Source organism: Oratosquilla oratoria, chromosome 15 (genome assembly GCF_046742065.1).
Source record: "Oratosquilla oratoria isolate Oo_2021 chromosome 15, ASM4674206v1, whole genome shotgun sequence".
Taxonomy (NCBI): Eukaryota; Metazoa; Arthropoda; class Malacostraca; order Stomatopoda; family Squillidae; genus Oratosquilla; species Oratosquilla oratoria.
Genome location: NC_134791.1, coordinates 63,288,281 through 63,314,816, shown reverse-complemented (window position 1 = coordinate 63,314,816; position 26,536 = coordinate 63,288,281). Strand labels below are relative to the sequence as shown.

Below are 26,536 nucleotides of genomic sequence, written 5' to 3'. Positions count from 1 at the left end.
CAACCTAGATATGGATCAAAAGGTCTCCTGTCGGCATGCTCCGCCCATTGCCCTTGTATGAGAGAGCAAAATTTGATGCAGCCCAAAGGGATTTCTCCCCGTCTTCTCCTTTTATGCAATGGGGGGACGGAGAGTGGGGGGTTGCCGATTTAATGAAGCGGCCTTGCTGTGAATGTGCTGTGTCTTGCGACACTGCTTGTGACCCAGGGCAGTGGACAAGGTGCAGGGATGACCTGTCATCCAGGAGGTGCTAAGATAAGAGGGAGGGTGGAGGGGTGTGGGGTGTATTCAGGGATGGAATGGGTGGGAATGATTTTATGCCTTTTCCTTTTTAGCTACCTACCTTGTAAGAGGGAAAAAGCCTTGGTATATGTATGTATGTATGCACTTTATCAGATGCCTTTTTTAAGTCCTGGAAAGCACAATCTGCCCATCTATCCCTATCTTGCATTATATCTATTATCCTTGAATAGAAACAGATCAAATTTGTGGCACATGGTCTTCCCTGTCTAAAACCGAATTGTCTCAGATTTAATATATTGTTCTCCTCCAGATGTTAATCCATCTAATTTTGATAACTTTCTCTCAAATTTTAGCTATTGTACTTGTAAGGGAGTCCAGTCTATAGTTTGTTGGGTCTTCCTAGTTTCCCCCCTATATATATTGGCATGATATTGGCATTTTCCTAGTCTTCCGGTACTTTTCCTTCTTTGAGTAAGCAATCCATTATCTTAAATATTTTATTTGTTAGTTCATCTATACATTCTTTTAGTATCCAGTTTGCAGTTCTGTCTGGGCTGTGTGATTTTCTGACATTAATGTTCATTATTTGGTTCCTTATTTCTTTCTGTCACAATTACTTCTCTCATTTGGGGGATCTTTCTCCTCTTCCTTCTTTTCTTTTGTGAATACAGAATTGAAATCTTCATAATTTCAGCCATTTCTCAATAATATGTTTCCTTGACGTAGTATTATATTTCCTGTTTATTTTTTAGTTTACCATTTACATATATGAAGAATAATTTGGGTTGATTTTTACATTTATCTATTATGTCTTGCTTTGTCTCTTTTGTTTTTTGTCTCACTACTATTTTTGTTATACATACATAGCAAAGGCTTTTTTCGCCCTTATAAGGGAGGTAGCCAAAAAACAAAGGCATAAAAACCATCCCTATCACACTCCATTCCCCTTCACCCTCTTCCCTCCCTCTCATCTTGGCACCTCCTGGATGATGGGTCATCCCTGCATCTTGTCCACTACCCTGGGTCAGAAGCAGTGTTGCAAGACACAGCACATCCATAGCAAGGCTGCTTCATTAAATCGGCAATCCCTCCTCTCTATCCCTTCATGCAGAAAAGGAAAGACGGGGAGAATTCCCTTTGGACTGCATCAATTTATTTCTCACACATACTCCCTCACCCCCCATCCCCCACCCATTCCACCTCATGCATAACAACATCATCCATATACATCCATTCTCCATTCATCCCTATCTTCTGTCCTCTCTTGTCCTTCCTCAACAGGCATTCCCCTCTTTCCCAAAGCCCCGTTTACCCCATCCATCCATCTCATCCTAGGTCAACCCCTCATGTTCACTCCATTCACATCTGCCTTCCACACCTCTTTTATTAGTCTTTCTCCACTCATTCTTTCCATGTGTCCAAACCATCCCAATACTCTTTCATCCACCCTATCTCCCAACTCCCTTTCCACACCCATTCTCCTCACCTCATTTCTCACTCTATCCAGCCTAGTAACCCCTATCATACTTCTGAGATACCTCATCTCAAACACATTCAAACTCCATCTCTCTTCCTCTCTTAAGTTCCATGTTTCTGCCCCATACAGTGCTGTTGGCACAATCACTCCTTCATACAATCTCCTCTTAGCATCCATTCCCAAATGTCTATTTCTCATTACACTTTTTAATCCCCCAAATCATTTACTCGCTTCTCTCAATCTACATTCTACCTCCACCTCCACTCCTCTCTTTCTTGCCACATTCGCACCCAAGTATCTAAAACTATCCACTTCCTCCAGTCTCTCTCCCTTAATACTCACTTCCAGTCTGCTGCCACTTTCTCCCCTTGTACATCTCATGACCTTACTTTTACCTACATTTATATTCAACTTCCTTTCACACACCTTCCCAAACTCTGTCACTAACTTCCTCAATCCCTTGTCTGATCCTGCAACAAACGCAGTGTCATCACCAAACAACAGCTGGCTTATCTCCCACTTTTCTCTATTTTCTTTAACCATCTCCAATCCCCAACCCACTACCCTTGCATTTACCTCTCGCACCACCCCATCCATGTATAAATTGAACAGCCAGGGCGACATAACACATCCCTGACAAAGTCCCACCTTTGCCTCAAACCACTCACTCTCTCTATTTCTAATCCTAGTACATGCTCTACTATTTTCATAAAAACTCTTGACAGATCCTAAAAGCTTTCCTTCTATCCCATATATCTGCAATACCTCCCACAGTGCATTCCTGTCTACCCTGTCATAAGCCTTTTCCAAATCCATAAAAGCCAAAAAACATCCTTACCTTTTCCTAAAGCTTTCTCACATATCTGTCTTACCACAAAAATCTGATCTACGCAACCTCTACCTCTCCTAAACCCACACTGTTCCTCACTAATTACTCCTTATTCCTCTCTTAATCCTTTCAATCAAGACCCTCCAATAAGCCTTCCCAACTACACTTAACAAGCATGTTGAGAAAAAAAGGATTGTGGTACTCCCCAAGGCAGTCATAGCCGGTGGCCAGGGCTGGTTGCCGCCGTTTGGCCCCCAACTCTTGGGGTTGGGGAGTGGTCCCACGACGTAGACGCTGCGGCTCCAGGACCTTAAGTTAATCACTGGAACAACATTTGGACAAAACAAAGAAACTAATACAACAATATACAAACAATGCATACGCTCAGTGATGAATTATGCGAGTCCTGCATGGGCTCCTAATCTCAGCGAGACACACCACAACACCCTTCAAATCATACAAAACAAAGCCCTAAAAACAATTACAGGCTGCACAAATACAACACCTACAGACCATTTACACCATGAAACAAAAGTCCTCAAAGTCAAGGACCACCTCGACATGAGAGGCACACAAACACTTGCCGCAGCCACCACAAACGCATCACACCCGCTACACTACATATCAGAACACCCACACACATCAAGAAACATTAACCCCTTCCATACGGTGCCGCACACGTAGGCGTCATGGACTTAGATCTCGGTGGCAGCAGCCAATGCCAGCCGTACGACGTGTCGTAATAATACTCGCATCATAAAATATAGTCACCACTTATATCGATCGTTCTCTCTTCACCCGTGAATTTTGATAACCATAGAAAATGCGATTACAAAAGAATTAGAAAGAATGTCATTATGGAGGGGCGACTACAATAAATATAATCAAGACGCCGATATGGCAGCCTCGCGAATACACTCGCTCCCCATGACGCCTACGTGTGCGGCACCGTATGGAAGGGGTTAAAACAACACCCAAAGACCTGTATCACACACAGATACTCTCTTCTCTTCCTCCACAACCACCAAATACCAGCCTCCGGAAACATATTCATAATCATATCACTCACCGCTCCATTAACACACTGAAAGACAACACACTGCTGCATGCCAGACCCCCTGATATCCACCCTTCTGAATCCTCTCTTCCACGAAAGGACAGAGTCCACCTGGCCAGACTGCGGTGCGGCCACCACCCAGCACTTCTAAGCTACCAGAAGAGGCTGGATGACCGCATTGTGAACAGCTGCCCAGGATGTAACACTTCACCCCATACCATACAACACATAATGGAAGACTGCATTATACACAATCATGCATGCAAACAACACAACATACACTTTATAAAGGATTTGTGGGAAAACCCAGTTTTGGCTGTGGCCTTCCTTGGGGAGACGGGACTGCTCGGACAGACAGTCTAGGGAATGACAACAACAGCAACAACACTTAACAAGCTAATCCCTCTGAAACTACTACAGTCACACTTGTCCCCTTTTCCCTTGTAAAGTGGAACTATACAGGCACTCCTCCAGTCCTCTGACACTCTACCCTCTCTTAAACAAAAATTAGATAACCTCATCAGCCAGTCCTCCATCACTGTACCTCCTTTTTTCAGACATTCTGCATGACATCCATCCAGACCAGGTGTCTTACCTGCTCTCATCATCTTAACAACTGCCTTCACTTCATCCTTCCTTATTTCTCCTCCATTTTCCTCACTCATCACTCTCATTTTCTTGGCACTTCCCACTGCAACTACCTTTCCCTCCCTATCCTCCTTCACATTTAGCAACTCCCTAAAATACTCAGCCCATCTTCCTCTTACTGCCTTCTCTTCCATTATCATCTCTCCATCTGCACCTTTTACCTTTTCTTCTCTACTTGATTTACCTCCTCTTTTAATTTCTTTCTAAAACATTTTTTATTACTTTCAAAATTTTCTGTCATACTCTTTCCCCATTTCACATCTGCTCTCCTCTTTGCCTCCTTTATCTTATGCTTTACTTCTCTTTTCTTTGTACCTCTCATATGACTCCCTCATCCTATTTTGTAACCAATCTATGAAAGCTCGCCTCATCTCTTCTACAACCTTTTTTGCTTCCTCATCCCACCACTTACTACCCTTCCTTCTATTACCTCCCGTCCTCCTTGTTCCACACACCATTTTTGCACACCTGATGACTTTCTCCTTGAACCATCCCCATTCCTCCTCCACTCCTAGTTCTACTCTATCCTTCACTCCCTCCCACTCCTCTCTCAGCTTCTTCTTATACTCAGCACTTCTAAGCCACCAGAAGAGGCTGGACGACCGTGTTGTGAACAGCTGCCCAGGATGTAACACTTCACCCCATACCATACAACACATAATGGAAGACTGCATTATACACAATCATGCACGCAAACAACACAACATACACTCTATAAAGGATTTGTGGGAAAACCCAGTTTCGGCTGTGGCCTTCCTTGGGGAGACGGGACTGCTCGGACAGACAGTCTAGGGAACGACAACAACAACAACAACAACAACTTCCCTATCTTTTGTCCTTTTCCTCTTTCATCAGCTATCCTCCACTCTCAGCTTACCTTTCACGAGAAAATGATCTGATATCTCCCCACTCTCTCCTCTTAGAACATGTACATCCTTAACTCTTCCTACTATACTCCTATTTATCACTACATAGTCCATTAATGCACTATCTACCACCCTTCCATCCACCACTTACTCCCATGTGTACTTATGCTTGACTTTCTTCCTAAACACTGTATTTGCTATCATCAACTCTTTTGAGACAATTCTCCACCATCAACTCTCCACTACGATTCTTTCATGGAACTCCACACTTCCCAACCACTGTCTATTGACTCATTTCCTTCCCTAGCATTAACCACTTCAGTACGGAACTTAAATCTCGCGGGTAGCAGCCAATGCCAGCCGTATGACGTGTCGTAATAATAATCGCATCATAAAATATAGTCACCGCTTATATCGATCGTTCTCTCTTTCACCCGCGAATTTTGAAAACCACAGAGAATGGGATTCAGGGCGCATTTGGGAGAATGTAAAAACACAGGGGCGACTACAATAAATATAATCAAGACGCCGATATGGCAGCGTCGCGAATCCACTTGCTCATGACGCCTACGTGTGCGGCACCGTATGGAAGGGGTTAAGGTCTTCCAATACTACTACATTGATATTTCTCCCTAATCCCTCTATGCACTCATTCAAATCTATCCAAAAAGCCTCCTTTTCTTCCACACTCTTTTCACTGCCAGGCCCATATGCACTTACAAAAACCCACATCTCCTTTCCCAGTTTCACCTTTATCCACACTAGCCTTGAAGAAACCTCCTTCCACTCCATCACATGGTTACCTATCTCTTCACTTAGTATATCGACCCCCTTCTTTCCTTTGTCCTCTTTTCACTCCTTACACCTTCCCAACTACACTTTCAAACTCAAACTTGACCCTCCCTTTCAATTTTGTTTCACTCAATGCCAACACATCCATCTTCTCATGAGCATACTGCCTATCTCTTCCATTTTACTCTAATCTGTGCCACATCCACACGCATTAAATGACCTAAACCTTAGGGTTCTGGTTGGAAAACTTCTCCCAGACCCTCTTATGTCTGCTTTTTTTAGGAATGGCCCCTTTGGTGCTACAGGGAGAAGGATACCTAGTCCTATCCCATCCTGTTTTAGTCACCTTTTATGGTGGCAGTATTTTTTTCCCCACCACAGGATTCAGGGCAATGGAAAAATGAATATTCGGAGAAGTGGTACAGGACAGTAACAAGAGTGTGGGGACATCATAACGGAGGGACAGTCGCAGTATAATAAATTATCACCATTTCTCTAAGAATAAAGATTTCCTCTACCACAGACAAAATTATGTGTGGCTCTGGTCTGTAGGGGTGCACCATATAGACCCTAAAGTATCAGCTGCATGCTACTTAGCAACTTTTAACCCCACAATAACATATATACAGGGTGTTTGGGATAAATTTGACACTTTTTTTTGAAAGGATAGAAAAATGTCATATCTTGGCCAAAAAATAATGTATTATCAAAATTCAAAGTGCATTTTTTAGAGGATTTTTTGTCAAATACAGCCCACTCAAAGAAGCCGCTCTGAGCCTCTACCATGGCCTCCAGGCAGGACCTGAACCTGCAGCACGCGGCCTTCATAATGTCCTCCGAGAGATGCCTGAGCACCACTTTGATCCTGGCAATCAGCTCATCCTTGGTGTTGCAGGTGGTACAATTGGTGTAGTTGGGGGGCCATGTGTCGGGACTGGGGAAGTTGTAGAAGTTCTCAGACACACTTCTGGATTTTCCTGGAGGTGTGACACAGAGCTGAGTCCTGCTGCCACATGTATGGCCTGCAGCCACCCTTTCCACCCAGCGCTTGACAACAGTGGAAAGCAACTCAATATAGCCATCTGAAGTGAGTCTGAGTCCCTTTTCAAAGATGTTGGGTGGCATGACGTGGCCTTCAGTGGAAACACACCCAAAGACCATGACAGTTTGAAGGAACTTGGTTTTCATGAAGCGTAGGACTTAGTGCGGGCTGTAGGCTAGCCACCTGTTGTTCTGCATGTTGTGCAACTTGCCCTGGTAGAAGTTCTTCTCATCTGAGAAGAACCAGAGCATCCCCAGCTCGACTGGGTGTTTGATCTTGGTGAGGAGTTTCTTGGCTTTCGTAAGGTGTCTTGGATTTTAGCAGTGAGTAGTTGGCCCTTGTGGCTCTTGTATGAGGAGTGGCAAAGATCCTTAATCAGCACTTTCTTCATAGTCACCACTCCAACGCCCATCTCTCGCCAAAGTCCGCATTGCCTTGCCTGGATCGTGCCGCGCCCTTTTTTTTTTGCAGCTTCTCGATGAATTTTGTTGTGCAGACAGAGTCAGAATGCCTGCTATGATCCTTCCTGCTAGCCACTGCTTCCACATCTCTGTCGCAGTTCTCTAGCTCACATCTCACAGCCTTCATGGTATTCAAGGAGCACTGAGCTGCAGCTAAGATTTCTGAATTTTTTAATCTGGCATGAATCATCATGATGCAGGTCACTCTCTTCCAATATTCCAGTGCTTTCCAGTCGTCCATGCTCTCTAGCTCTCACACCCACCAATAGTACACAGAATCAGCTACAAGTATCTGTTGGTTTCACTGCTATTAAATCCCTCTAATGGTTCTGAAATGACAGAAGGTAAAATAATTATCAAATTTATCCCAAACACCCTGTATATACATATACACTTCCTAATTGCTAGTTTTTGTTTACAGGCTCAACGTGGCAACCTTGCTGATGTCCGGGCCAAAGATGGTAGTCAAGAAATGCTAGTGAATCTAGTTGCACTTGGCCTTTCAGTGCTTCTCCTCTCTTTTGTCACTGATTCTATCAAGTAGGAATATATTTGTTTATTCTATGTTTTTGATGGCGGGTTGGGTAATATGAAGCAGTGACAGTAAACCAGCTCTGTTAGGTCCTGCTGTTGAGGAACTGTCATGCTGCATTGCCTTTGACTTAAGCATTGTTGGTTGGGGACAAGGATGCCCCCTTCTTTCACAAAATGCTAAGATGGGAGGGAAAATGAATAGGTTCTGGATGGGTGTGGTGTTGGTGTATGCTTTGTTTTGGCCACCCTCCCTTAAAATGGGGAAGAGGACTTCTATTATATGTGTGTGTGAATATATATATATATATATATATATATATATATATATATATATACACACACACACATATATATATATATATATATATATATATATATATATAAAATATATTTATATATATATAAATATATATATATATATATATATGTGGTTAAAGGAAATGGGGAAAAGTGGGAGGTGAGCCAGCTGTTGTTTGCGGACGACACTACACTTGTGGCAGGATTGGAGGAGGGATTGAGGAAGTTGGTGACAGAGTTTGGGAGAGTATGTGATAGAAGAAAGCTAAAGATAAATGTGGGTAAAAGTAAGGTGATGAGATGTACAAGGGGTGAAAGTGGCAGTAGACTGGAAGTGAGCATTAAGGGAGAGCGACTGGAGGAAGTGGATAGTTTTAGATACTTGGGTGCAAATGTGGCAGGAAAAGGTGGAGTGAAGGTGGAGGTAGAATGTAGATTGAGAGAAGCGATGTAAATGCCTTGGTGGATTAAAGAGTGTAATGAGGAATAGACATTTGAGAATGGATGCTAAGAGGAGACTGTATGAAGGAGTGATTGTGCCAACAGCACTGTATGGGGCAGAAACATGGAACATAAGAGAGGAAGAGAGAAGGAGTTTGAATGTGTTTGAGATGAGGTGTCTGAGAAGTATGATGGGGGTTACTAGGCTAGATAGAGTGAGAAATGAGGAGGTGAGGAGGAGAACAGGGGTGGAAAGGAAGTTGTGAGATAGGGTTGATGAAAGAGTATTAGGATGGTTTGGACACATGGAAAGAATGAGTGAAGAAAGACTAGTAAAAGAGGTATGGAAGGCAGATGTGGAGGGAGTGAACATGAGGGGACGTCCTAAGATGAGGTGGATGGATGGGGTGAAGGGGGCTTTGGGGAAGAGGGGAATGTCTGTTGAAGAAGGACGGGAGAGGACAGAAGACAGGTGAATGGAGAATGGTTGTATATAGATGATGTTGTGATGCATGAGGTGGAATGGGCGGGGGGATGGGGGGTGAGGTAGTATGTGTGAGCAAAATTTGACGCAGCCCGAAGGGATTTCTCCCCGTCTTCTCCTTTTCTGCATGGGGGGACGGAGAGGGGGGCTCGCCGATTTAATGAAGCGGCCTTGCTGTGAATGTGCTGTGTCTTGTGACACTGCTTGTGACCCAGGGCAGTGGACAAGGTGCAGGGATGACCCATCATCCAGGAGGTGCTTAGATAAGAGGGAGGGTGGAGGGGTGTGGAGTGTATTCAGGGATGGAATGGGTGTGAATGATTTTATGCCTTTTCCTTTTTGGCTACCTCCCTTGTAAGGGGGAAAAAGCCTTGGTATATGTATGTATGTATGTATATATACTGTATATATATATATATATATATATATGTATGGCAAGAGTAGTATAGGTAAATTCTAGGAAGGAGCAGAAGTATTTTATTCTCTAACGTTTCGACAGTCTTCTTCAGAGAGATAATAGTACAGGCAAATTGGAATACATTGTCCATATACTAAGCGGGTCATCTCACAGGTCGCCTTGGGATAGAGTCCGCCGTTTGTGCCCCCTCGATGATTAATCTTGCTGTTGTGCGTGCCAAATTTTTATATATATATATATATATATATATATATATATATATATATATATATATATATATATATTGAGACATTCTGACAGGTTGACGTAAGCGGAGAAGGAAACACAGGAGTCTTCATCTTGAGTTTATTCCTGATTAGTTTCGCAGGTATGCTTTTTGAAAAAGCATACCTGCGAAACTAGTCAGGAATAAACTCAAGACTAAGACTCCTGTGTTTCCTACTCCGCATACATATATATATATATACACACACACAAATGACATGTGAATATAATTTCAAAAGAAATATGCTGGGAAGAAATGACAGTGAAAGGGGGAGAGAAACACTGGGGCAATGTACTCCTTGACTTGACCATTGAATACACAATGACCCAGTAGATTAGAGAAAATACTAGATACAGAGGAAATGAAGAACCCTCAAAATTGGACTTAATACTTACGACAGAACCTGAGATTATTGAAAAAATTGATAATAAAACTCCGATAGGAAAAAGTGACCACATACTAATAGAAACGGAATTGAAAGAACAAATGGACCAAAGTAAAAATTATAAACATAGAATAGGAAGACCTATGTATAACAAAACAAACTTTGAGAAACTTAAAACATTCTTTCGCAATGCAAACTGGGAAAAATTCCAAACCAAAGATACAGGGATAGAAGAAAAATGGAACATATTAAAAGAAATTTATAATGAAGGAGTGAACAAATATGTACCACAACAAAAAATGGAAAAGGCATACATAAAGAGCTGGTACAACAAAAGATCTAGGAGGTGCTAAGATGGGAGGGAGGGTGGAGGGGTGTGGAGTGTTTTCGGGGATGAAATGGGTGGGAATGTTTTTGTGCCTTGTCCTTTTTGGCTACCCCCTTGGTAAGGGGAAAAAAAGCCTTGGTATATGTATGTATGTATGTACAACAAAAGATGTAGTGAAGCTAAGGAAAAAAGAGACAAAGCTTGGAAAAAGTGGAAAAGAGATAAACAAAGCAAATGGCAAATGTACATCAAACTAAGAAATGAATATGTAAAAATATGCAGAGATGAAAAGAGGAATTATGAAAAAAAGATAATAGACAAATGTAAGGAAGAACCCAAACTATTTTACAAATATGTAAATGGAAAACTGAAAAACAAACAAGAAATAGAAAAACTGTGCCAAGATAAAAAGGAATATACAGAAGAACTGGAAATGGCTGAAATTATGAACAACCACTTCAGATCAGTATTCACAATAGAAAACTCGCCTAACAGTGTAGATAGAGAGAATTATCCCCAGCAATGAAAGAAATAAACGTAACACAAAAAGAAATCAGTGATCAAATTAAAACCCTTGATGTCAGAAAATCACATGGCCCAGACGGAATTGCAAACTGGATACTGAAGGAATGTATGGAGGAATTAACTGACAAAATATATAATATAATTAAATCCTCACTTAAAGAAGGAAAAGTACCATTGGACTGGAAAAAGGCAAACATTGTACCAATTTATAAGGGAGGTGATAAAGAAGATCCATCTAACTACAGACCGGTCTCACTAACAAGCACAATAGCAAAAATTTGTGAAAGAGTTGTCAAAAACAGATGGGTTAAATACCTGGAAGAAAAATCTATACTGAACCCAAATCAATTTGGATTCAGACAAGGGAGATCATGTACTACAAATCTGATCTGCTTTTACTCAAGATTAGTAGACATAATACAAGAAAGAGATGGATGGGCGGACTGTGTTTTTCTGGACCTGCAAAAGGCATTCGATAAGGTACCTCATAGGAAACTAATAAATAAGATAGAGTCAAAGGGTGGCATCAGAGGAAAATTATTGGAATGGATGGAAGACTTCCTGATTGGGAGGAAAATGAGAGTTGTAATTAGAGAAAAATTCTCCAACTGGGAAGAAGTAAAAAGTGGTGTCCCGCAAGGATCAGTACTGGCCCTGATCATGTTCGCCGTATACATTAATGACATGAATGAAGGCGTGGAGTGCTATATGAATTTTTTTGCAGATGATGCAAAATTACTTAAGAAGGTAAAAACGGAAGAGGACTGCAACTCATTGCAACAAGATCTGGAGACGATATGGAATTGGACTCAAAAGTGGGAAGTGAAATTTAATATAATGAAATGCAGTATAATGGAATTTAGAAAGAGTAAAAACAGAATATCAAAAGATTACAGAATTGGGGAGGAAAAAATAAAAAAAGCAAACTCTGAAAAAGATCTTAGAGTGATGATTGGAAAGGACATGAAACCAGATAAGCATATAAATAAGATATTCGGAGAAACCTACAATTTATTGAGGTCAATAAAAGTGGCATTTACTTATATGGATGAAAAAATGATAAAGAAAATACTAACTACACTAATAAGACCAAAACTTGAGTATGCAGCAACACTTTGGACACCCAGTACCAAAAAGAATATTAACTAGAAAGATTACAAAGAGCGACAACCAAACTAGCACAGACTCTCGCCGAACTAACATATGAGCAAAGACTATCCAAATTGAACCTACCAACACTGGAACAAAGAAGAGAAAGAGGAGATTTGCCGACTATCTACAGAATAATGAAAGGAATAGAAGTTTTAGACAGGAACGACCTGTTAGTGTGGGACAATGGTAAAACGAGAGGACATGGAAAAAAACTGAAAAAAGATAGTTATAGAAAAAACTTGAAAAGGAACAGTTTCCCACACAGAGCGATTAATACATGGAACAAATTAGACAACAAAACAGTATGTGCAAACACTATACAAGATTTTAAGATAAAACTTGATGCGGAGAGATACAAAGACGGGTCACCATGTGCATAACTCCCCTCCCGTATATTACAACTAGGTAGGTAAATACACACACACACACGAGTGAGAGTCAAAAGTTATCTGCACTTTTGCCATAACATATTTTTATTATTGTCACACTATGTTCTGCATATGCATGCTGATAGTTCGAGTACTGTTGCGGTCATATGATTGAAGTTTGAGCCTATTCATGCCATTTTGCTTTCTGTTTTTATAGTGTCAACATGGCTGCTCCACTTGCACTATGCACTGAGGAGGAACAAAGAGCAGTGACCTAATTTCTTTGGTCAGAAGGTGTGTCAGAGACTGAAATTCATTGGAAGGTTTTAGCACAGTACGAGGACAGTGCACAATTGCATAGAAGTGTGTATTAATGGATCAAGACGTTTAAAAATGGCTGGACAAGCGTGACACATGAAAACGTTTGCACTTGTGCTCTGCAGTAAGCTCCCTTGGCACCCATCTTGCACAGACTTTACGGAAAGTGAGCTCATTGTAGATGATTTGATAGGCAGTACTGTGACAAATCTGCAGAGAACAAGCTGCTTCATTGATGATAATTCGCCAGTTCGCCATTAGTATCTCTTGAACTTGCTGAATCTTCCCATCACTGGTGGAAGTTGATGGATGTCCTGCCCCCTCTTTATGCGTCATGCTTCTCTAGCCACTTTTAAACTTCTCAATCCACTCATACACACTTCTACTACGTGGGATTGTGCTAAAAGCCTCTGATGAATTTCAGACCCTGACACACCATCCAACCAGAGAAACTGGGTTACTGCTCTTTGTTTGTCTTGGTGCTTAGTGCAAGTGAAGTGGCCATGTTTACACTGTAAAGACAAATTGACATGATCAGGCTCAAACTTATGTCATGTGACCACAGCAGTACCACCTATAAGCTTGCATGTGCAGAATGGAGTGCGACAATAGTAAAGATATGTTATTGCACAAATGTGGATATTTTTTACTCTCCCTCTTATATATGATTGATGATGATTTGGTTTAATGTCACAAGGAGGCTAGGACAGTGCCCATTATAGAGGACTTTGTAGCATGGAGTTTGATGAACCGTGTTCATGGCTCAACTTGCTGGTGGCAGGGTTCATACTGCCAGCACCTTGACCTTCATTGCAAGTAGTGATGCCCATCTACATATGGTAACAATAAACACTGGTAACTTGTGTTCAGTTATGCAGACCCAGTGGTCACCTTGAGTTTCACTAACTAGAAATGCAAAGCTAGTGTGTCCTAGGGCCCTTTCTGAGAAGAAATGTTGGACAGTTGTGTGTGATGTATTATTGTGAAACTTTGTCACCAGCTTATAGTAGTAGGAGGAAAGGGAAGTAGTTGTCAGTTGTTAGCTCTCTTTATGTGAGAATGTAGAAAGGGAGGGAGTAATGAGGGGAGAGCAGTGTTTGGTTAGGAAAGGAAGAGGGTGCATAGAGAGTTACATTAGAGATAAAAAGGTTGTTAGGAATCACATTGGTCCACTATTATCTGCTGACGGTCAACTTGAATATTCAAATGAAGGAATGTGTAATATCTTAAACAATTATTTTAGCTCGGTATTCGTAAATGAAACACCTCAAAGTGAATTCCAAACTGAAACCTGTGAAAAGTCTAGGGTAAACTTACTCACTACGGTAAATATAACAAAAGAAAAAATTAAAAGGTGTATAGATAAAGTCAAAGTTAATAAAACACCAGGGCCTGACGGTTGGCATCCAAGAATCTTAAAGGAAATGAAAAATGAGATTGTTGTTCCATTAGAAATTATTTTCAAGAAATCCATCATATCCGGAGATGTCCCAAGAGAATGGATGCTAGCTAACGTTACTCCCATATTCAAAAAAGATGACAAAAAGAAACCAAATAACTATAGGCCTATAAGTTTGACTTCAATTGTAGGAAAAATAATGGAAACTATCATCAGAGATGCTATCGAACATCATTTAGAAAGTAACCGTTTGATAAATGATAGCCAGCATGGTTTCAGACGGAAACGTTCTTGCGTGACTAACTTTGGCGGAGTCGACTGGGACTCCGCAGATGAAATAGACAGTCAACATCATAGCGTCCGTGACGTAGACAGACTTGGGACTGAAGGTTATAGAATCACGGGGATATTTGATGCGTATTTAATGCAGATCTGATCCATCGTTCGATAATACGTTGGAATTGATGAAAAACTGTAAAAAGTACTATAATTACTATAGGCTAAAGGCTACACAAGAAGAGGGTATTACAAAGGATGCACTAGAATACTCTAAACCTCAAATACAAAGAGTTTTAAGACTTACATGGTTTGGTTAGGCGTGGGGTGTGTACATCTTTCTAGATCGGACCAAGACTGGCGCCTAGAGGTGCCGTGACATCACAACACAGTAACCGGTTATTACACACCTTCTTAAGTCTAATTCTTTAAGTGCACGTTGCACAAATAATGAGATGTTATCTTGCAGCACAGCTTGCAGACAACTTACAACGATAGTATTCTTAAGCAGACGAAGCTTCTGCTCGCAGCATACTTAAATTAAACATTACGAAAAACAAACTTGGAAACCTCTTCCGAGGGGAAACGAGCCTTACGACAAAAAGATATGTAAACATGGGGATACACGGACATATAAAAAAAGCCCCGTTACCTCTCGTAACGGCACACTCCCTTCCTAATTTTCTAGGGGGAAAAATTACCAAAACTATTGACCTAGCAACACAAGCTCAGAAATGGGTCTTACATATTCATGGGCTTTGTTGTTTACCACAACTCTTACTTGGACCTTCCTGACTAAATCATCCTTGCCAGGGAATACTTTGTTTACAATACCCAAGGGCCACTGTCCTTGGGGACACTCTTGATTTTTTACCAACACTACATCATCCACCTTTACATTTGGAGAGGAATTGACCCACTTTCTTCTGGGTTGTAAAGAGGAAAGATACTCTTTCTTCCATCTCTTCCAGAATTCCTCAGCAAGGTGATGGACATGCTTCCATTGAGATTTGTATACTGCCTTAATATCTATCTCTTCAGGAAGAGTTACAGGAATATCAGTTTTCTGAGTGAGAAGGATGGACGGAGACAAAATGAAAGGACTACTAGGGTCCGAGGAAACAGGAACTAAAGGTCTGGAATTCACGATCTTACATACTTCTGCAAAGAAGGTTACTAACACCTCATGTGTTAATGCCTTGGGGTGATGGTTAGTCAGTATCACATTCATGATGTTGCGGACTATCCCCACCATACGCTCCCATGCTCCACCCATGTGAGAAGCATGAGGAGGGTTAAACAACCAAGTGCAACCTTGACTTGACAAGAAACTATTGACATCACCACCTTCATCGGTAATGGCAAGCAAGTTCAGTGCTTTGACAGCACCTACAAAGTTCGTGCCTCTGTCAGAACGCATCATCTTAACTGGGCCACGAATACAAATGAATCTCTTTAAGGCATTAATGAAGGAAGAAGTACTCAATTCTTCTACAGTCTCTATGTGGATAGCTCTGGAAACAAGACAGGTGAACAGAACGCCCCATCTTTTACTTTCGAGGAAGGAACTTCTAGTGCGCCGAGTTTTTATATGCCAGGGGCCAAAAAGGTCAACTCCTACATAGGAAAATGGCGGATTGGGAGTAAGTCTATCGACGGGTAAGTCTCCCATCTTCTGAACACACACCTTACCTCTTACCCTTTTACAGGTGACGCATTTGGAAATGACCTTAGAAATGGTACGTTTCCCTCCCAAAATCCAGAAACCACCTGTACGGACGGCTCCTTCTGTAATCACTCTCCCTTGGTGGTGCACTGTCTCATGGTAGTGACGGATCAACAACAAGCCTAAATGGGATTCCTTTGGAATAATAATAGGCCTTGCAAGCATACCCAGTATATCACCGCCTTGACTCAACCTGCCTCCTACACGAAGTAGGCCCTTCTGGTCTAAATAAGGAGACAGAGATGCAATGGGACTGGAAGGAGGTAAACAAACTTCACCTTGCAATTTAGTCATGGCAGACGAGAAATAATCCTTTTGGTATGTCTGAACAATGAAATCAGCTGCATCTTCTAGTTGATCGGGTGACTTATGTTTGTTGCATATATGCCAACCTGAACAACACTTGTTACCTTGTTTGAAAGAACGGGCTATATGCTTAAGGAGAGCTACCGCTCTTACAAGTCTCCTCCAACAGGAGAAATTAGAGAACCTCTGAGCTAATGACGCAATTGCAGGCTCTACATTGCTTTTGTTTGCACTAACAAGGGGTTCAGACTCAATTGTGTAGTCTGATACCTTTACTTCTTTATCTGTCTCAGGGCTTACAAGAGGAAAACTTCCACTGGTGGATACAACATCCTCAAATAAGCTTGAGGGACCTGACAACCAATCACTCTGATTTAGGTCGGTTATTTCGAGACCACGGGTAGCCAGGTCTGCTGGATTACAATCTGTAGGTACATAATGCCATTGGTTAGGTTCGGTGGACGACCTAATGTGGTCTACTCTGTTACTCACGTAGACATGAAATCTACGCCTTTCATTATGAATATAGCCCAAGACAATCATGCTGTCAGAATAGAAATGTCTTGCGTCTAAGGGTTTGTCCAAGCAATCCGAGATGGAATTGCTGAGATTAACTGCCATCACTGCAGCACACAACTCTAACCTGGGAATAGTATGACCATGGTTGGGAGCTACTTTAGCTTGTCCCCTCACAAAACACACCTGGTAGCTTTTGGTATCACTGAAAACCTTAAGATATGATACAGCTCCTACTGCTACTCTGGAAGCATCTGAAAAGGTATGAAGCTCTATCCTGTGAGCTTGAGACAAAGAAATACTAGCAAACTGACGATTGATGCTTATATCCTTGAGGTCCCTTAAGGACGTTAGCCATCTGGACCATTTGGTATGGATCTTAGCTGGTATGGGTTCATCCCAACCACACTTTAGATTGGTTATCTCTCTTAGGAGTAGTTTTCCCACTATTATTACTGGAGCTAAGAATCCCATGGGGTCAAACAGACTATTTACAACAGACAGTATCCCTCTTTTTGTCGAAGGCTTGTCTGAATCCATGAACTTATAGACGAAAACGTCTCTTTGGATGTCCCATAAGAGGCCCAGGCTAGACTGCATAGGCATAGAGTCAGAAGTTAGGTTCAGCTCCTGAAGGTTATCAGCCAGCTCACTGGTGGCAAACTTTTCCAGCACTTCCTTACTGTTGGAAGTGATCTTGTGCAAGCGCAGGCGTCCTCCTTCTTGAAGTGCTGACTTAGAGTCTTGGATTAACTTGTAAGCAGTCTCCGCATCTGGCAGAGATGCTAACCCATCATCCACGTAGAAATTGTTCTCTATGAAATAGCGAACTTCAGGAGAGGCATCTTCTACAGACTTACGCAAGCCATAGGTGGCAATGGCGGGAGATGGCGTGTTCCCAAAAACGTGAACAGTCATTCTATACTCAATCAACCTTTCATCAGGGTCATTATTCTTGTACCAGAAGAATCTGAGATAATCTCTTTGCTCAGTCTTCACTTTGAAATTGTAGAACATCTGTTCTACATCAGCTGCCACTGCTACAGCTTCCTGACGGAAACGTAGAAGAATCCCGAGAATACTGTTTGTCATATCAGGACCTGACATCAGCATATCATTTAGGGAGAACTCTCTGGATTTGGCAGAAGAGTCGAACACAACCCTGATCTTGTCAGGTTTCTTAGGGTGGTACACCCCAAACAATGGAAGATACCAGCACTTCTGATCAGACTTCAATGGTGGTGCAACCTCAGCATGCCCACGATCTAACATCTTTTGCATGAAGGCCATCATATGCTGACGTTTTTCCGGCTTTGTGCTGAGGCTACGATGGAGAGACAGTGTGCGGTGCCACACAAAGTCTCTATTATTACTGGTGGCTACAACATTGGGACGGAAAGGCAGTGGCGCGACCCAATGACCACTTTGATCCTTGCGGAACTCTGAGTTCATAACATCCAAGAACTTCCTGTCTTCAATCGACAGGGCGGCCTTGTCATCATCTTTGGTTACCTTGAACAAATCATCCTTTACTTCAGAAACATGAATCTGGTTACCACATGGTGCGACTATAGAGGGACGTCTATCATGTACAAAGGATGTTTTGAAACTGCTAATGACAGGAGGCCTACAAGTGCCATGGAGACACACTTCCCCAATGATTGCCCAACCCAGACTGGTCTGTTGAGCTAGAGGGGCATTGACAGGTCCAATTCTCTGGTCAAAAATGTAATGAGCTGAAGGCACATCTCGACCAATGATGAGTAGAATCTCAGCTTCAGGAACCAGAGGTGGAATACATTCGGCCAGATCGGACAGATGGGGATAACCACGAGCTATGGCGGGGGTGGGTATCTCTTCTCTTACATTGGGAATGCTGTCGCATTCCACTAACTGAGGGATATGTACCTCTTGTGAGTTATGCCAAGACACGATGGTGTAATTTTTGGTGGTGCGCCCAGAAGCGCCCGTTACACCTGCACAGGTAGCTAGACGATATGAAACCCGTTTGCTCAGCTTGTCAAACAAATCGAAAAACTCAGACCTTGCTAAAGAGCAATTGCACTGATCATCTAAGATGGCATAACACCACACTCCGAGCTCTGGCTTACTTTCAGGATAGACCTTTACCAAGAAGGTCTTGGCACAGGACTTACTCATGGAGGTGGGGTTACTGCATATCAAGGTACATTTGGAATTGACCGCAGCATCCTCCCCTCCCTGAGTCTTTACTATGGGGGTAAGAACATTTGGAAGCGGCACTTGATTGACTACAGGGGAGCGAGGTGTTTTATCTTGAGCAACCTCCCTTCCATGCTGTGTAACCGCTTGAGTCGAACTCCTCTTCGACCTGGGTTCATCGTGATGTAAGGCAGTCACATGAGTATGGGCCTTACAGAGTTTGCAGAAAGTTCTCTCTTTGCAGCTGGAAGGAGGATGGTTACCTTTGCAACATCTGTTGCACATTCCTTTATCGTTTAGGAAAACCTTCCTCTCGCTCACTGACATGGTGCGAAAAGCCCTGCAGAAATCCAAATGGTGTACGTAGGCATCATGGTAGACGCAAAAATCTCCCTTTTCTGCCTTTCTTTGCTCGGTAGGACTAGCGGCGCCAACAGACCTGTCAGCGCCCATGGTCGACTTACTGCCACTGGACAACATGGTGTCAGTCTTCTTCACACGTACTTGAGGAAACTTAGAGGGAGGTGGCTTCTCTGGTTTCACAAAACCATCGGCTCCAAGGCTTTGATAAGAGAAACATGGATCATTCTCGACCCTTGCCATCTCCTTCACAAACTCAATGAAGAAGGAGAAAGGTGGGTACGGCACACCGTGAGCAGTCTTGTAGTTCATGGCTCTGCCAGTCCACGCTCTCTGTATACAGGGTGGAAGTTTTGCGACTGGGATTGATGCCTGACGAGGCGTCATAATATGCAAACAGTGTACTGTATACAGGGTTAGCCTTCAAGGCTTCTATCTGGTACAGAATGTCACACAGGTCGTATAACCTTAAGGTGTCTCTAGGTGAAATCCTAGAGAAGTTGGCGAGCTTCTTTTTAATTGAAGTCTCAATGATCGAAGGGGCAGCAAACCTGTCATCCAAGCGCTCCCAAATTCTACTGCACGCCAGGGTTGGATTCTTGGCATTTGAGTTTCTAGTTGTACGGGCCCATTCTTTAGACTCAGGACCTAGGTACTTAACTAACAGGTCTATTTCCTCCTTACATGAGGTGCCTAACTCTTGCACGACCTCCTTGAAACTCTCCTTCCAAACAGCATAGTCTTCCGCAGTATCATCAAACGTAGACAGCCTGCTAAGAAGTAAATCCTTCCGCAAGAAGAACTTGCTCAAATCGGCAGAATTGGAGGTTGTCCCCAATCTAGGAGATGCACTCCGAGGAGGTTTTACTACGGGTGGTGACACATAAGAAACATGGTTAGCAACAGGTTGCTGCGCAGGTTGCACAGACCTCACCTTTACCTTTTCGATACGAGGTTCAAAACTGAATGGAACATTGTTAGCAGGCTGTGAGTTAACTCTGAAATCAGAACAGGGCTTGAAAACAGGGCTTTCAGGATTCAAGCCTACCAGATCCTTCTGACTAGCGGAAACATCGACTATACCACCCTGTTGCTCCACATATAGTTGGGTGCGGGTAGCGACTGTACCTTTTAATTGGTCCCAGTCACTGCATGTTTCCCAATCATCGTCGGGTCCTAAGTGCCTAAGTTCGGCTTCGGCTTCTTCCAACTCCTTTTGCTGTGTCATAACTTTGAACTTGGCCTGCATTTCAGCCTGCTCTTTCATAAGCTGACCCTCCTGTTCAGCAAACTTGACTCTGATACGAGCGGTCTCCACCTTGGCTCGTTGCTTCCTTGCAACACTAACACTGGTGCTACTGGAACGACCTGACCTAACCGACCTTCTTGAACTGCCCTTCATGGAAGGGGGCATACAAAACTCAGAGTGGTCGACGAGGGATAAAGGAACTTGATTGGACTTCGGGTCATCTTGTAAAAACGGTTCAGTGTGGTGTTCCTCTTCCGTGACTTCAACTGAGGAAGAGGAAGCATAGTTACTGATTACCTGACGAAAAGATGCCTGAAAATCCCTGTCTTCGTGCTTCACTGATTCAGCACGAGCCAGACTTTCTGAAGTACGTTCACGCATTAAGAATTCAAGGTACCTTTTTACAGTATCCTGGTACACAGCGTGGGCCCTATACAACCAAGGACTATGATTCGGTTCTTCCAATAAGGCTTGTACTCCTTCTCTACTCGCCTTTACCCTCTCTTCATGCTGATCAGACGCTCTCTGAAAAGCCTCTTGCCCTTCAGCCGTGAGGACTCTGACCCTACCAGAGACGGGTCCTTCATCTATACTGTGGTTGGAAGACATATTGCCAAGCGAGAGAAACAGTGAGAGACAAGACAGTAATATGATAAAGAAGACAAGGAAAACTCGAACTTAATCGAAAACCACGGAGTACGTTACCACACTCCTAACTATACGACTATTGAGGTAGACAACAACAGATTAAACCCTACATTTGGTTCAATCTAAAAATGCACATTAGTCGCATGCTTATATTAACATATGACAGGATTTTAGGCAAGGTAGCTTGCCTTCAAAGGAAAAACACATGCTTAACTGCGACGAGGTGTTATGTAAACACTGTTGGGGCTTGGCAACCATACGTTGTTGCCACATCACACTCGCGCGCCGATACGATCACTAAGACTGCCACATCACACTCGCGCGCCGATACGATCACTAAGACGACACAAGATCACTACACTTTGGCTTGCGCTACACTACACTTAACTTGCGCTACAACACCCAAGCACACACACGCAAACTTATGCCAGGAAGGCGACACATCAAGTTCATGTGGTGACGACGAGGGGAATCTAGACGTGGCAACGGCGTGCAGGGCGTGGTCTGGCCGACACCTCATTCCTATGCTTTCTTCATCTGTTCGTTTCTATCGAACAATTTTTTCATTTTGGCGGAGTCGACTGGGACTCCGCAGATGAAATAGACAGCCAACATCATAGCGTCCGTGACGTAGACAGACTTGGGACTGAAGGTTATAGAATCACGGGGATATTTGATGCGTATTTAATGCAGATCTGATCCATCGTTCGATAATACGTTGGAATTGATGAAAAACTGTAAAAAGTACTATAATTACTATAGGCTAAAGGCTACACAAGAAGAGGGTATTACAAAGGATGCACTAGAATACTCTAAACCTCAAATACAAAGAGTTTTAAGACTTACATGGTTTGGTTAGGCGTGGGGTGTGTACATCTTTCTAGATCGGACCAAGACTGGCGCCTAGAGGTGCCGTGACATCACAACACAGTAACCGGTTATTACACACCTTCTTAAGTCTAATTCTTTAAGTGCACGTTGCACAAATAATGAGATGTTATCTTGCAGCACAGCTTGCAGACAACTTACAACGATAGTATTCTTAAGCAGACGAAGCTTCTGCTCGCAGCATACTTAAATTAAACATTACGAAAAACAAACTTGGAAACCTCTTCCGAGGGGAAACGAGCCTTACGACAAAAAGATATGTAAACATGGGGATACACGGACATATAAAAAAGCCCCGTTACCTCTCGTAACGGCACACTAACTTACTCGAATTCTACAACACAGTTATCTCGAATTATGACAAAAGAAACAATATAGATTTAATATATCTAGACTTTGCAAAAGCTTTTGATACCGTCCTACACGAAAGACTACTTACTAAATTAGCTTTACACAGAATAAGTGGTAGCTTATTACGTTGGACTAGTAATTGGTTGAATGGTCAAAAACAGAGAGTTGTTTTAAATGGAAAAACTTCTAGATGGAAAAATGTTACAAGTGGAGTTCCTCAGGGTTCCGTTCTTGGACCACTTCTATTCATAGTATATATAAATGATATAGACCATGGACTAAAATCTACTGTTTCCAAATTTGCTGTGATACAAAACTGTGTGGAGTGGCAAATGATCACTCAAACCAATTAGATATTCAAGAAGATTTAGATAAATTACAGCAATGGTCTGAAAAGTGGAAATTTAACACAAGTAAATGCAAGGTAATGCACATAGGTAAAAATAACAGTAAGTACGATTACAAGTTATTTGGAAATTTGTTAACAAAAGTGGATAGTGAAAAAGATCTTGGCGTAATTATCAGTAACGACCTCAAATCATCCAAGCAGTGTATTTCAGCCTATGAGAAAGCAAATAAGATTCTAGGACTGATTGTGCGATCTTTTGATTTCAAAAGTCCATCACTCATTAACAAGCTATATAAATCGTTAGTTCGTCCACATTTGGAATATGCTGTTTCCGTATGGTCACCGAATCTCATTAAAGACATTGACAGACTGGAAAAAGTACAACGGCGAGCCACAAAACTGATTCCAAATATAAAAAATAAATCATACGAAAATCGACTAAAACATATGAATCTGTTTTCCCTAAAAAAGCGTAGACTCAGAGGTGACTTGATACAGGTCTTTAAGATTTTAAAGGGAATTGACAACATCAAAAGTGACAACATTTTCACATTGAATGAGAATCAGACAAGAAACAATGGTCTCAAACTATCCGGAAATAGTTTCAATTTGGAAGTAGATAGAAACAACTTCGCCAACCGTGTAGTTAATGAATGGAATAAACTTCCTGCACAGGTAGTGCAATGTAGTTCAGTTCGAAGCTTTAAGAATCATTTAGATAAACACCTAAGCAAGATGCTGTAATGATTATAATTTATTTTATATTATTTGTTTTTGTTTTGTTATCATTTGTCTGTCTGATTTTCATTTATTATTAGTTATATGTCAATTTATTATTATTTACTATTTACATGGATGGGGTGGTGCGAGAGGTGAATGCAAGGGTAGTGGGTCAGGGATTGGAGATGGTTAAGGAAAATGGAGAAAAGTGGGAGGTGAGCCAGCTGTTGTTTGCGGACGACACTGCGCTTGTGGCAGGGTTGGAGGAGGGATTGAGGAAGCTGGTGACAGAGTTTGGGAGAGTGTGTGATAGAAGAAAGCTGAAGATAAATGTGGGTAAAAGTAAGGTGATGAGATGTACAAGGGGTGACAGTGGCAGTAATCTGGAAGTGAGCATTAAGGGAGAGCAACTGGAGGAAGTGGATAGTTTTAGATATTTGGGTGCAAATGTGGCAGGAAAGGGTGGAGTGAAGGTGGAGGTAGAATGTAGATTGAGAGAAGCGAGTAAATGCCTTGGTGGTTTAAAAAGTGTAATGAGGAATAGGAATCTGGGAATGGATGCTAAGAGGAGACTGTATTTACCTACCTAGTTGTATTTACCTAGTTGTATTTTGCGGGAAGGGGAGCTATGCTCGTGATGTCCCGCCTTTGTATCTTGCAGTGTCTAGTTTGTTTTTAAACTCATGAATGGTTTTTGCGCATACTATTCCATTGTCCAGTTTGTTCCAAGTGTCCAAAACTCTATGAGGAAAACTGTTTTTCTTCAGTTCTCTTCTATAGCTATGTTTTTTTATTTTCTTTCCATGTCCTCTTGTGTTTCTTTTGTCCCAGTTAAGTAAGTTCTCACTATCGAGTACCTCTGTGCCTTTCATGATTCTGTAGATGGTCAATAGGTCACCTCTCTCTCTTCTTTGCTCCAGTGTCGGTAACTCCAGTTTAGCCAATCTCTCTTCGTATGATAGGTTTGCAAGTGCAGGTGCCATTTTTGTAGCTGCTCTTTGGATTCTTTCTATTTTCTTTATATTCTTTTTGGTACTGGGGGACCACAATGTCGCTGCATACTCTAATCTAGGCCTTATCAATGTAACCAATATTTTTTTCATCATGTCTTCGTCCAAGTATGTAAACGCCACTTTTATTGATCTTAGCAAGTTGTAAGTCTCCCCGACAATTTTGTTAATCTGTATATCATAGGACAAGTCGTTCGTGATAATTACTCCCAAATCTTTTTCGGATCCTACTTTCTTTACTTCTTTGGTTCCAATTGTATATTTTCCTGATATTCTGTTTTTGCTTTTTCCAAACTCCATTATGGTACACTTCTTAGTATTAAAGTCCACTTCCCATTTCTGACTCCAGTTCCATACCCTATTTAGGTCTGCTTGCAGTGCTTCACAGTCCTCATCAGTTTCTATTTTCCTTAGCAGTTTGGCGTCATCGGCAAAGAAGCTCATGTAGCAGTTCACGTCCTCATCCATGTCATTCATATAGATAGCAAACATTATTGGTGCCAGCACAGATCCTTGCGGTACTCCACTGATCACCTCTTTCCAGTCTGAATATTTTTCTCTGAGCACTACTCTCATCTTTCTACCAGTCAGAAAGTCCTCTATCCATTTTAGTAGGTTTCCCTGTATTCCTCCTATGTGTTCCAGTTTTTTTAGTAGTTTTCTGTGTGGTACTTTGTCAAAGGCTTTTTGCAAGTCTAGGAATGCACAATCAGCCCATCCATTTCTTTCTTGCACTATGTCTATTAGTCTTGAGTAAAAGCATATTAAGTTTGTGGAGCATGATCTTCCTTGTCTGAATCCGAATTGTCTTGGGTTTAATATGTCATTGTCTTCCAGATGTTTTACCCATCTATTCTTGATTATTTTCTCACAAATTTTGGCTATGGTGCTTGTTAGTGATACTGGCCTATAGTTGGTGGGTTCTTCTTTGTTTCCTCCTTTGTGTATTGGTACAATGTTAGCGTTTTTCCAGTCCTCGGGTATCTTTCCTTCTTTGAGTGAGCTGTTTATTAAGATGTGTATTTTGTCTGTTAGTTCTTCTTTGCACTCCTTTAGAATCCAATTTGCAATACCGTCCGGGCCATGTGATTTTCTGACATCCAGCCTTGATAAATGTTCTGATATTTCCTTTAGTGATGCTGTAAACTCATTCATGAGGGGAGATTTCTTGTTTTTGTCTATGTCACAATTTGGTATTTTCTCTCTGGTGAAAACAGATTTAAAGTGATTGTTCATGACTTCGGCCATCTCTAAATCTTCTGTGTATTCTATGTTTCCTTGGCATAGTTTCACCAATTCCTGTTTGTTTTTAAGTTTACCATTCACATACCGATAGAATAGTTTGGGTTGCTCTTTGCATTTGTCTATAATATCCTTCTCATGGTTCCTTTTCTCCTCTCTTCTCACATTAACATACTCATTTCTATAGTTAACATAAATTTGCCATTTGCTTTGTTTTTTGTCTTTTCTCCACTTTTTCCAAGCTTTGTCCCTTCTGTCTTTTGCCTCACTGCATCTTTTGTTGAACCAACATTTAATGTACTCTCTCTCTCGCTTTTGTCTTGCAAAGGGTCTTTTGATCTTTCATGGATTTGGGGAAGAAATGGCATGGCTGACATTGGGGCAT

The 26,536-nt window shown here is 41.9% G+C and overlaps 1 protein-coding gene across 4 annotated transcripts in view; it reads left to right on the top strand.

The window, feature by feature from the left end:
- The window catches only part of LOC143033477 (RUS family member 1-like), an 85,036-nt gene that overhangs the window by 32,299 nt on the left and 26,201 nt on the right, over positions 1-26,536 (top strand). For all 4 annotated transcript variants that reach the window (XM_076198964.1, XM_076198961.1, XM_076198962.1 and 1 more), the window contains one exon: positions 7,837-7,955. In XM_076198964.1, coding sequence (XP_076055079.1) covers positions 7,837-7,955 — 119 coding nt within the window. The remainder of the gene's footprint in view (positions 1-7,836; positions 7,956-26,536) is intronic.